At 39.9% G+C, this 13668-nt stretch overlaps 1 protein-coding gene across 1 annotated transcript in view; it reads right to left on the reverse strand.

Annotated features, from left to right (window-relative positions):
- Window positions 1–11921, reverse strand: part of ezrb (ezrin b) — a 65644-nt gene extending 53723 nt beyond the window's left edge. The window contains exons 1-2 of the mRNA XM_034161809.1: window positions 11812–11921; window positions 10608–10735 (exon numbers count right to left, since the gene is read on the reverse strand). Coding sequence (XP_034017700.1) covers window positions 10608–10619 — 12 coding nt within the window. The 5' untranslated portion in view covers window positions 10620–10735; window positions 11812–11921. The remainder of the gene's footprint in view (window positions 1–10607; window positions 10736–11811) is intronic.
- Window positions 11922–13668: the final 1747 nt, after the last annotated feature.

Below are 13668 nucleotides of genomic sequence, written 5' to 3' on the forward strand. Positions count from 1 at the left end.
AGAATAAAAGACAGGTCTTTATCAGTAAGAAGTTAAGGCGATCCAAGTGTGCCGGTACTTGTGTGTGTGTGTGTGTTAGGAGGAGGGAGTATTTGCAGGGTAAACACACTGAACTGTTTATCTCAGCTTTCTCATAGGCAATGTTTGAGGGCAATTACACTGCGAAACCCTACAGCCAGTGTTCAACTGAGAACACGTAGCATCGGCTCCACCTTTGAAGTTCAAGTAACACATAAATATGAAGAAATAATTATTTTTCCAGGACGGTAAGCTGCTTGTCAAATGCACTGGCTTCAATTCCACAATCTGGCGCAAGGCGCTGTGCAGCTGGGTGTGAATGGATAGCTGACTGAAGTGAAGCAGCTACTCCCATTCACAGAAAAGGGCCTTTCTTTTACTTGTTAATGACTGGACAGAATGGAAAAAGGCGGCCCATCAAAGTAAAATCTGCTTTATGAGCATAGAATGACACTGCAATGATCCATCCAATTGATGAATGCATGATTTCAGAACGATTACAAATATCCTGCAGGTGACACAGGATATGAGAACAGAATGAGAGCTGATGTCAACCGTGTCCAGTAATGGAGAGGAACTATACTGTCTTTTGTAAGTTAGGCTGGTAATCAGAAAATTGCATCTGAATTTCAAACAAAAGCCACATAATAACTTGCATGTCTATAACGGCTGCTTTGTACACCTTTCAAGTATTGACTGAACTTATGGAAATGGCCAATGAAAACGATACAAAGGGGACACGGGACAAAGACTGAAGAAACGGGAAGACAACTAATAGAAGACTAAAAAGACATCATTCATCTCCAGCTCATTACGAGCAGCACGTAACGTCATTGGTAAACAAATTCAGTGATGACAGTGGTTGACAGAAGCTCTGAGGCTGCACAGGTTGAGAGGTGGCGAACTAATGGCAATCAGATCTTCTTAAAATAAGATCATTTTTATGTCAAACCATAAGCAAAGACTTCCTGAGATGACTTTGGGATGGGCAGTTTGCTCAACTCCTTCCTGTTTGTCTGACACAGCAAATAAATGCTTCACAGAACATCACGTTTAGCTTTTTTTGTTTGTTTACATTTCATAATCAGAACTCCCTTTATTGTCATTGTACCATAAAATTAAAAGTGCTACTCTATTGTGCAAATATAAAAACATAGCACACTGACTAAGATATAAGACAAGAAATTTTCCTTAATGTTTAGGCTAGTTGACAACTTGCAATGAAAAACAAAAATGCCAGTCAAAGAGCTTGATTATATTTAACTCGTGCACATGTTAAAAACATTATTTTGGATTATATCTGTATTTAAACATCCTGCGATTTGACTGCTGGCCTGTCCAGGGTGCACCTCACCTCTCCCCCAATGACCCCTAATTAGAATAAATGGGTGCAGAAACTGATGCACAAAAATAAAAGAAAGAAGAAAATACACCACTGCACTAAAAGGTGTATTTGAAGATTATATTTAAGATTATATATGCATTTTGTGGCCATTTTCATTTTGTGATTTTCCCAGCTGTGTAACCTCTCTTTTATTGCACCCACTGATCTTATCCAAACCAGCTGCACACCAAATCTTTTCTCCGACTGAAATATCCAACCCCCACTCGATCATCAATACAATTATTCTAAACCTCAATGAGTTATTGAAATGTAATGCACATTGTGTTTGTATCAAGCGAGATGTTAAGATCACCTGCTTTGCACAAGGAGCGCACATCTCTGCACAGTGCATACAGCCAATTTTTAAAATTTAAAAAGTCTAGCTAACAAATATATTGAAGCGCGACAAAACGTGACTGTCCAAATGAATCCATCCTTTCAGAGCTGAGTACAAAGAACAAAAGCCTGTTTGTTTTTGAGGAATGACAGCTTGTATGAGTTATCACTCCCATGTCTCATTTATATCAAGCCCACGTTATCCGGTGCTAATACATATTAAACTCCTGTACGCGGGCAGGGCAGTGTGGGTGGGAGGAGGAGGAAAGTCATGCGGACGCCTCTAGAGTTGTCTTTGCAAGTGGCATGCTTCTTTATTTTCCCCCTCCCACAAACACAGTCGTGACTGAAACAACTGCATAACGAAACGAGAGTCTCTCATTTGTGTATGAGGAAAAAATAAGTTTTAAAAATTCTGACATTTCAGAGAATACAGTTAATAGTTTACCTGTTATTGACTTATTTCATCCACCTGCACTCCACCCACAGTAAATTGAAACTTATTTATTTTTTAAATCACTTTGCTTATTGTGTTTGTGCCTTTCTAATGGCCACAATTCAAAACCTTCTGAATAAACTGTCTGTGTGTGTCATGCAGATTCATGCTGCAAACGTATACCTATTATGCATGATACAAAATCACTTTCAAAAATTAAAAATTTCTCAATTCTGTCCTTAACCATCTGATCTCAACATCAGTACCCATTTACAGCTGGGTGCACTGAGACAATGCAGATTATGTCCTTATTCACTCAGCTACCTGCTCTTGGCTGGCCAAAGAAGATGGTCACTCCACTGAGTCTAGTCTGCTTGAGGTTTCTAATCCAAAAATGCCACTGTTGCCAAAGTTCGTGCTCATAGGGCAGGTAAGGAGTGTGGCACCTTCGGGTGACTTATGTTGCATTTGGGGCTGCATAAATAATGAAACTGAGTTCTGACAGTTTGACTGCATGATTTAAAAAAATTTCTATTCCATTTTAGCCATGAACGGTATCACACAATTTTTGAAAATAAGAACACTGTGTATCTCAAGACATTTTCTACTACTCCGTTCATACCAACCTTAATAAATTTTGTGAAAATCTGTTGGTTAAAATACTTTAAACGATTAACAATTTGTATTTTTCTTTTTTTTTTAATAAATTTCCAAGTTTGTATTTTCTGTATGTACCACTTTGCAGAGCTGCCCCCAAATTTATATATTAGGCAGTTAGAATAACGCACCCTAAGAGGACAGAATGGAACATATGAATGTGTAGAACAGTAACACTGAAAGAAACCAGTGAGTGAGTGATATCCGATCTCAAAGTAAATCCTCAAAGGTTAACTCACAATAAATTGAGACCATTCACAGTCAAAGAAAATAACATGGGCTAAAAATACACATCAGGAAACGGCCCAGAGTTCCACAACATGCAGTTTTAATTTGAGGAAAGTAGCCTACATCCATTCATATTACCATATTTAAAAAAAATAAAAAATACAACTTCACAAATCAAACAATTTAATAATTTATGCCAACTACAGTACATTACCACCCTGCTAACTTTTTGTTTTCTCTTTAAGGAGGACAGGAGAAAAGTTTGGCAACCAACAAACAATTTCTAACAGCTCCACAGCAATGAAGGCGCTCCAGTGGAAAAAAGAGATTACGGCACTTTTTGCCAGATGACGAGCCATCACAGAAAAAAAAACAGATGTTCTTAGCCGGTTTTCATTGGCCTTGTTACAAAGGTCACCTTAAAGAAATGACAGGAACATCACTTCAGTAGTTAAAGTGTAACTACGTAGGTTGCACACCATTAATCATTGAGGAATGTTCAGAATTTATCGCCTGGCATAATTTACAAGGTGGCACAAGACTCATTTACAACAGGAGTCATCGCGGGCATTCGACCCTCAGAGGAAATGAGCTATAAATGTCCAGGCTACCAGGTGAGAACACTGCAGGAACAATAACAGGGTGGAGAATATCCCTTCACCACGTCATCGAAACACAAACAAAACCATGGATCACAGCTATCAATTACTGAAAGGAACAAATAAACAATTGGAAACACTTGTGCATGCCATTCGTGGCTACACCTTGTATGGATTGAGTCATTAAATGGAATGTGAAGGAAGCAGGATTCTGGGAGCCAAGGAGCAGTTTCATGACAATGCGTCAGTCAGACAAGTGAAACATGAGTCACAAAGACACCAACTCAAGAGTCGTCACAACTCCTTAAACCTGACCTGACTTACTGACACAGATTGTGGTCGTCTTCTGCTACAAAACTCATTTATTTTCCACTTCTTGTCGTAACACTCGACACTGGTGATGTTGATAGGGTGTTTTTACAAAACAACCTATCGAGTTGTCGTGGGCGATCTCGCCACAAATCCATATCAGGGTATATTCTAAACATCTGGCGCTATTTCAGTACTTAAAAATAAATGAATCAGTGATTGAATAAATGCATAACTGGCCTTTTCAACTTTTTAACAATTGCAGTGCTGCATGTTGGCACTGTCTGCTTTCCTTTTGTTTGCCACTGGGAGCAGTGTCACATATGGTACCAGAAGGTAAAGTGTAAACTACACCCAGAAGAAGCAGCCAAGAGTGTTCAACACCTTTTATTAAATCTGCTCACTAAAATAAATAAATGAATAAATAAATCTAACCAATAGTCAATTGGTTAGATTGGTTAGATAACCAATTGTCACCTGCCTACCCCAGCAGTCATTGAGCGAGAGGCAAGGTGCACCATGGTCAGGCCGCCAGTCTGTCTGATCACTGCCACAGAAGCCTAGAACTCCTTCAGAGTTGTCATGAGTGTCTTGATGGCTTCCCTCACTAGTATCCTTCTTGCACAGTCACCCAGTTTTGAGAACGGCCTACTCTAGGTAAATGTCATGTTGTAGCAACTAAAAAGACAGAGCAAGTGTGAAGGTTTTTGTTTTCTTTGGTATATTTCATGCAACCTTACACAGGCTGCCACTGAGGGGAGCCAGTCAAAAGGCCACAAACTGAACCGACAGTAACCCAGAGGGTAAAGTCAGGGCTCCTGCTTTACTGATAGAACAGAAAAAGAAAACAGACTGCCATTATCATCCAAAAAGGCTGTTTTGTTTTAACAGGGACTGACTGTACTGCTATCAGACACCAGTGATGTCATTTCCACAAAGTGACGCTCCTGACAACCCCAAGGCCACTCTAAACAAACCAGCAACACTTTATGATGCTGACTGAGGATGCAGTAATAGTCATCACAATGGACAGTACTGCACTCTCAGCCAAACAGCAGGTTTTATTTGGGTTATTATGTTTTTCCTCAGTATTTTCAGTTTTGATCAGCCTATTTACTTACATATGCTTTCAGCAGTTACATAACTAGCTTTTAAAAAAGGGGTCATATTGCAAAAAACAACATTTTACAGTGTAATAACAGTCAGGTGTCATTTTAAACATGTATAAAGTCACATTTGGGTGCGAGTGGAAGAATAAACTCTGCTGGTGTCAGCTGGATTTATGCCCGGAGTGGCTCATTTTAGTGTCACACATCAGGGAAGTCCATGTCTGGAGTCTAGCTTCCTCTGTGTGACACGCCTTCCCCGTCTACAGTAAGTGAGACAGATTCTTCAGCCGCTACACTGGAGCGGCTCCCTCTCTCTGTCATGGCAACAGAAACACTGTGTTCTTTTGAGCTGCTTCACCTCCAGTCTATGGGGTATTTCTGACTACAAACATTAATATGTTTTTTAACATACCTGGTGGCTGAAAAGATGTATTTTGACACCTTTAAGCACGTTTCATACATTCTACTCAAGGTTGTGAAGTGTTAAAGATATGTTCATATTTAGTGGTCAGCCAGCTAATCTTTGCGGAGCCACGGGAGGCATCCACGCATGTGAAACACATTTTAATAGAAAGGAAAGAACTGCCACAGTCACACTGACAAGTGGAACAATGCCAGGCTCCCACATGTCTCAATTAACACACAGACGGGCATTTCGAAACAGTGGGAAACATGCCAATGCTGGGTCTAATGTGATCTGAGAGACTTAAGTATCTATCTAGTTGAGTACAGCTACTTTGTGTCTCATTTCTTATTATTACCAGCATTATTATATTTCAGCCATCAGCTGCCCTGTTATCTAAAAAATCAACCAATATTCATATAATTAAAGTAAAACATATGTGGCACAAATCTCCTACAGGGCCGCCAGTCTTGCTGGTGAAATCTGTGTAGACAGAGCGTTCCAAATATCCAATTTTTTGGGATTTTGAACAGGGGAAAAAAAAAAGACCTTTATACACACAAGTGTGGAATCAGTTGATAACTGTGCAAAACAAGTTAGCTTCTTGTCAAGACAAAAAATAAAAAATAAAATAACAAACAAACCTACATTGTGAAATGTCAACTTGAAAATGCAGCCATCCGGCTTGTTATACAAAACAAACAAACAGGAAAAGTTAGTGAAACTGAGCTCATGCTAACAAGATTTTACAAAAGAAAAGTACAGCATGGTATCACCAAGAGCTCTGGGGTGGCAAAGAAAAACACTGTATGTATATCTGCAGCAGTTTTAATGTAAAAATATGCATGTTTGAAATGTTTTTACATGTCCACTAATCAAAAATTTATCTCACATTTTTCCCCAACCAGAAATTTCCAGGAGTGAACTGGGGTGAGGACCATGTGCCGTGTGTGATTGTGAGTAATATCTGGGGTGGAAAAAGGAAAAAGTTGTGTGTAATGTCTTTTTTGTAAGAAATAAAAACACGTAAGCGTGATTACTGATAGTGCACATGATCCCTAAAATGTCGCCAGGTCTGAAATAAAGTCCTTTGTCTGAGGGAGACACCAACTTAAAATTAGAAACCAGACGAGATCTTCCACACACTCCTTTATGATTATGCAGTAATTAACAACAATATAAAATATACGAGTATATAATAATAACAATAATCTGAAAAGTTGCAGTTTCTGTGATTATACATTGGACTGTCTGAGGTCAACATTGGTCCAGTGCCTGCAACTGGGATACTCAGAAAGGCTATTTCGAGAAATTGGTTAAAGATACACCTACAGTGACTAATAAACACTAACAATAAATCATATGTCACCTATCTACTTATCACATGATGTTAGACCTTGGCTGACCTTGAAATGTTGGACTCGAGGTCACTACTATTTAACAGTGTGGAGCCACTATGGATTAAACCTGGATCTGGATACTCACACTCACCGAACAAAAGCAAAAGTCCCAATGCTTTTGCATAGTTTTCCATGTAATAAACACCGTATATAACATTTTGTATAATGGATTTTTTCCACTCACTTTGGACAAAATGTCTCGTCCGTTCGCAATTCATTTTCATTAAAAACCCCTCGTATGTACTGGACAGAGCAGACTGGTCGTGCCCAGTAGCAGAGGTATGAAATGAAATTCAGCACTGACACTCACTGATTCGAGGAAAGCAAACACCGTATTTCTGTGATTAAAAGACTGAACTTTTTTTTCCCCAAACAGTGCTCAGACCTGCCACCTAAACAAGACAGAATGTAATTCAAGGCCAGTGATTATTAACAAAATTCTGCTTGCTGCCTGCACTGTAATGTGCTGTGAGGTTTCACACATATCCCTGGGTGTGGCGAACCAACCCGCTTTAGATCACAAACCTTTGCCTGGCTGCAAACCAGTGTACCTGCTAAATCTGAGGTACCGCAAAGGGCTGTACTTGTCACTTTTCTGGTTTCACTCCTTCCTGTCCCGTCATATTTTAAAAGGTTTTGCAGTGTGCCTGCAGGTTTCATTTCAATCGTGGATCAAATATGTTTGGCAAAAAAGTCCACAAATATGACCAACTTTACAACAAGGAGTCAGAAAAAGATGCTCAAATGAACGGCAATTCATGGAGGGAAATTGTACGTAACTTAGCTTTGGTTTGGAGGTTGAAGATTGTATAAAGAAGCTCATTGAAGGACAAATTAATCCAGAAAAAGCCACCGTTCCTCATCTAAATGTAATCTTTTTAATGCACATAATGTCCGGCGCTAATGTCCGGCAGATGTTTGTTTTTTTTGTTTGTTTTTTTTTTTCAGAAGAAGTTTTGACCCAGTTGTTAAATGAGGCAGGTCCCAATTCAGGATACCGCATAGATTGTTCCGCGCCTCCTGACTGTAACTAATCCATTACATACATACGAGGGCTGTCCGTAAAGTATAGGTCCTTTTTATTTTTTTCAAAAACTATATGGATTTCATTCATATGTTTTTACGTCAGACATGCTTGAACCCTCGTGCGCATGCGTGAGTTTTTCCACGCCTGTCGGTGACGTCATTCGCCTGTGAGCACTCCTTGTGGGAGGAGTCGTCCAGCCCCTCGTCGGAATTCCTTTGTCTGAGAAGTTGCTGAGAGACTGGCGCTTTGTTTGATCAAAATTTTTTCTAAACCTGTGAGACACATCGAAGTGGACATGGTTCGAAAAATTAAGCTGGTTTTCAGTGAAAATTTAACAGCTGATGAAAGATTTTGAGGTGATTCTGTTGCTTTAAGGACTTTTCACGGTGCGAGACGTCGTGCAGCGCTCTCAGGCGGCGTCATCAGCCTGTTTCAAGCTTAAAACCTCCACATTTCAGGGTCTATTGATCCAGGACGTCGTGAGAGAACAGAGAAGTTTCAGAAGAAGTCGGTTTCAGCATTTTATCCGGATATTCCACTGTTAAAGGAGATTTTTTTAATGAAAGACGGGACGCAGCCAACGCAGCGCGGCGGCACAGGAAAAACACCTCCGTGTTGATAACCATTTGTTAAAATCCAGTTGGCTTTTGATGGCTTTCAGTGGAGTGAGTATATGAGAAATTGTTTATCAGCTGGAGATGTTCCAACTTGTCCTTAAGGCTTCCAGCAGAGGTGTTTTTCCTGTGACGGAGCGTCGCGGCGGCTGCGAGCCGACGCTGCAATCCGCCCGCACGTCTTTCATTAAAAAAATCTCCTTTAACAGTGGAATATCCGGATAAAATGCTGAAACCGACTTCTTCTGAAACTTCTCTGTTCTCTCACGACGTCCTGGATCAATAGAGCCTGAAATGTGGAGGTTTTAAGCTTGAAACAGGCTGATGACGCCGCCTGAGAGCGCTGCACGACGTCTCGCACTGTGGGAAGTCCTTAAAGCGACAGAATCACCTCAAAATCTCTCATCAGCTGTTAAAATTTTCACTGAAAACCAGCTTAATTTTTCGAACCATGTCCACTTCGATGTGTCTCACAGGTTTAGAAAAAATTTTGATCAAACAAAGCGCCAGTCTCTCAGCAACTTCTCAGACAAAGGAATTCCGACGAGGGGCTGGACGACTCCTCCCACAAGGAGTGCTCACAGGCGAATGACGTCACCGACAGGCGTGGAAAAACTCACGCATGCGCACGAGGGTTCAAGCATGTCTGACGTAAAAACATATGAATGAAATCCATATAGTTTTTGAAAAAAATAAAAAGGACCTATACTTTACGGACAGACCTCGTATAGCGGATTTAGTCTATTTATACATGTAACGGATTTCGATTATAGTGGACAAAATTCACTGGTCCACCTGAATCCATTATATGCAAGTTTCCAGCAGGGGGCGGTAAATCATCATCTATATATTAAAAGCGAAGTGGCCTCTGTGGATGTGTGTGCATGTGCCTGACTTCAATCACGGAGAAACTGGAGAGAGCTGACATTTGCTTTTTGACAGGCTTATGTGTTTTGGGTCAAGGATGAACGCCGCAAAAACGTAAAGTTGATAGGACTATTATTTTTTGAGAAATTCAGGATATTAGATAACAACAGTGAACAGTGGGCGTTGATATGTCCATTAATCACTCCCTGGTAACCAGACAAGCTCTAAATAAAGCAAATATCTCAACTGTGCCAGTTTAAAACATGACATCAACTAAATGTGCCAAATAAATATAATTATTCACAAAACTCTCTAATTTTAATTGCCTGCACTTTCAGTTTAAATCTTTATAGAAACTGCAAAATATCAGCCTTCTATTTTATAAACACTACCCACTCTGGAACCCATGGATCCCCCCCCACTGGCAACACGCAATTTTTTTAAATATAGAAAATTCTCTGACAATTATTTTTTATTATTATTAAAGTTTGGAAATTTCAACTTGGGCATTTCAATGACATACTAATGAAGAGAAAAATATTTATACAATAACTCGAAGGTTCTCAAGGTTGGGCTTTTGCGTGCGTGCGTGTGGGTGTGTGTGTGTGTGTGTGTCATCACTATAAACATGAGACGTGTGGATGTAATAACAGCAAGAATTTGGATTCAGTAATGTCATGTTTGAATTTATCTTCAGTTCAGTCACCATAAATGTGATTAGTCATTAAAACATCTTTGATCAGTTGTCAGTGTCATAGTTTATGTCATTTATGAAGTAAAAATGCCATTCTGGCAGAGTTCAGCTGTGAAATTAATATCTGTGGGTGTTTGTTCTGTTGGTTGAATAAAACTAAAAATTCAGCTTTGGACCATGGGTTTTCACCAGTCTTGATAATAATAATAAAGTAGCCAACAGGTAAATCAGTCAGGTAGTCAGTAGTTGCAGCTTGACCATGCACTTGAGAAAACTAGTCTGACTGCATCACTTTAACACTGGTAATCCAGTCCAGTCAAGTCCAGTCATACAACCTACAACCAAACATTTAAAACTTTACAACATTTAAAAATAATAAAAGCCTGTTTCTTTACATTATAGTGACAATTTCCTCAAATAAAAGCGAGATTTTGTTGAATGTATGAAGCGTAACAGTTTAATATCAGTTTAAAAGCTCATGAGGTAACAAGGAGTAAAAATATCAATAAAACAAAAGGTTACTTACGGCTTTGGGCATTTTTCCTGTCTCTATGTGAGAAGTTGGGATTTGGGGTCTTTTTAAGAGTTTCCAAAGGAGAGGGAGGAAAAAAAAAAAGAAAGAGTCAGTCGTGTGCTCCTTCTCAGTGCGCCTTCCTGGAGACAGAAAAGAAGAGAAACGAGTTTCAGTCACTTCAGCTCTGACAGAGCAGCACAAAGATGAATCAGACCGCTGCTGAAATAAAAGCAGCTATTTGGAAGTTGCACAACGTCATCCTGGTGGCTTTTCAAAATAAGAGCGCTACATTTTTATTTATTTATTTTTTTTAATTCCATTCCCCCTAACTACGGTGGGGTGATGAATATTTAATTGGTATATTGTGATATCTACAGTAAAACACTGTGATGGACTACAAAAATCCACAACTTTGAGCTGAGCACATATTCTATTTTACACTTTTTAAATCTCTTTATGCATAATTAAATAATAAATAAATAAAGCCTATGCACAGCTAAGGTAAATAACATTTTATCCAATTTGCTCTTTCAAAAGGGAGACATACTGTGCTAAAATTAGTTTTTATCAATTTTTGAACAGTTAAAATGGTTTTGGTGTTTCCTGTTAAACATCCTCACATATTTTCCTCCACCTGCTTCCCCTCTGGGACACACCCACAAGGGTGAAAGACACAGAAACAAATCCTTTATTTAAAGCAACAGGGTAACTGGTCATTTCTTGGAGAAAATAACATATTTTGGACACTTTTTTGTATTACACATTGATATCCATTTTGAGACACCCTGTCAGTCACAGTACCTTCCTGAAAATATGTACCCTTTAAATGTAAGGTTTGTTTGTTTTTTCCAGGCCCCAATATTATTCTGAAACGCTACAGCGGAAGTCATCCATCTTCATTGTAACTTGACGCTAGTGATTTATCAGTAGTAAATTAAAATCCAAGTGGTTCGCCTATGAGCTATAATTTTTTTACTTTTTACGTAATTAACATAACTACACAGTAGCAGAGGCGAACAGAAGTAGGTTTGGGGTATTATGTTATGTTTGATAATCTGTTCCCATGTCTCGCTGGTAATCCACACACCTGTTGACAGAGTTTACTCTTTTACAACACAAAGTGCGCGCAAAACTCAGAAAAGCATCTTCCGCCGCTTCGGACTCCAACCAACCCAGCACACAGCAGTTCATTTACGCAAAAATAAGTAAATCTTACCGGAGTCGGTGAGGTTTTCAGATGAGACGATTTTAATCCGACTTCACAGATTTATCCTCCGAGCCGCACGCGCAATATGGCGTTTCATGAACCTTCTTTCTGAAGACGCTTCATATCACGGTGCCGCTTTCTAGGTGGCCACACTTTCACAATAACCATTTGTGGACAAATGAACACCTGCTCGAACTGTTCGGGGTGCGCACTGGTAGGGGCGTAGCCAGTAATTCATTTTTTTCCCCGGGAAGCTCTGTCCACTATGAAGCTTCATGTTCAAGTGTTTCAAAACACTGAATTGCTTTCTGAAGCATTTAAGTCTTTAATGTTGTGAATACAACTTCATTCTGTAGCAATTGGGCAATTAGTATCGTTTGAGGGTGGGCGATAAATGCAATTAAAAATTAAATTAAAGAGCATATGACACAAAAATTGTACTTCCGGGGATTCACATTAAATCTTGCTAAAACATACCACACAGTCTCTCTCATTTGTCTTCTCTTCTCCACTGGGAACCAAAAAACTGCACTTTTCGCTACTGCTTCGGTGTCTGCAGCCGAAAACAAAACCGTACACCATCTTTCCGTGTGAAGTATTGCTGTTTCTCTGTTGCACACTGGCAAGTTGTCCCCGGAAGTGGTGAAATCCCGCAATATCACACAGTGGTGCAAACAAGACTGCGCTGCCCCATTGTTTAATTTACTGTTTTGGCTATTTCGAAACAGTGAATTGTTTTCTGAAGCAATTATTTTATGTAGCATATGCTTTTTGTGAAGTATTATTTTCAAAGCAAGGATTGCCCACTAGATGTTACCATTGTAATAGCAACACAAAACATTTCCTTAAGCAGGGGATTCATTTAATGTTTTGGGTGTTCAGAAACAGCAAATCATTTTCCGAATCACTTAGCATTCTGAAGCTAAACTGTTTTCTGAATCAAAGGATCCACACTGCCCACTAGATGTCACCATCACAGAATTCAGTATTTTGAAACAGTGAACTACTTCCAAGTGGTTAGTGTTTTGACTATTTCAAAACAATGGATAATTTTGAAGCATTTGTTTCATTTAGTGTTGTGAAGGTTTCAAAGGGTGTATCATATTCTGGAGCATTCTTTCATTAGATCAGAAATTTGCTTGCCTCTACTGGTGGTTGGCTCTCACTGCGGTATTGTATCACTTCCTGTTCCGGAGCACAGCGGTGTTTTTCTGTATCTGTTAGCTGTTTAATCTGCGCAGTTAGATTGATCTAGTTATCTAGATTACGATTTGTTTCCCCAGTGTAATCTTTACGTGCCTTAACTAAAAGCACTCCTTCTGCTTGAATCACCTCTAAATTATTTACACATTATTCACTTTGCATGTTTTTAGGAATCCGCTAGCTTAGCGTAGCTACTAGCTCTTAGCCGGTTTAGCATGGCGGCTTCTCCTGGCTCTCCCGCACTTTTTCTGCTCTGGTGTGAAATGTTTAGTTATTCCTCGGCCTCCTTTAGCAGTAAACAGTACTTGTAATAAGTGTAGCTTATTCGTAGCTTTGGAGGCCAGGCTGGGCGAATTGGAGACTCGGCTCCCGCACCGTGGAAAATTCTACAGCTAGCCAGGCCCCTGTAGTCGGTGCGGACCAAGGTAGCTTAGCCGCCGTTAGTTCCCCCCTGGCAGATCCCGAGCAGCCGGGAAAGCAGGCCGACTGGGTGACTGTGAGGAGGAAGCCGTAGCCCTAAACAGAAGCCCGTGTACACTGCCAACCCGTTCACATCTCTAACCGTTTTTCCCCCACTCGACGACACACCCGCCGGAGGATCAAACTCTGGTTATTGGCGACTCTGTTTTGAGAAATGTGAAGTTAGCGACCACCAGCAAACCA

Source organism: Thalassophryne amazonica, chromosome 21 (assembly GCF_902500255.1).
Source record: "Thalassophryne amazonica chromosome 21, fThaAma1.1, whole genome shotgun sequence".
Lineage (NCBI taxonomy): Eukaryota > Metazoa > Chordata > Actinopteri > Batrachoidiformes > Batrachoididae > Thalassophryne > Thalassophryne amazonica.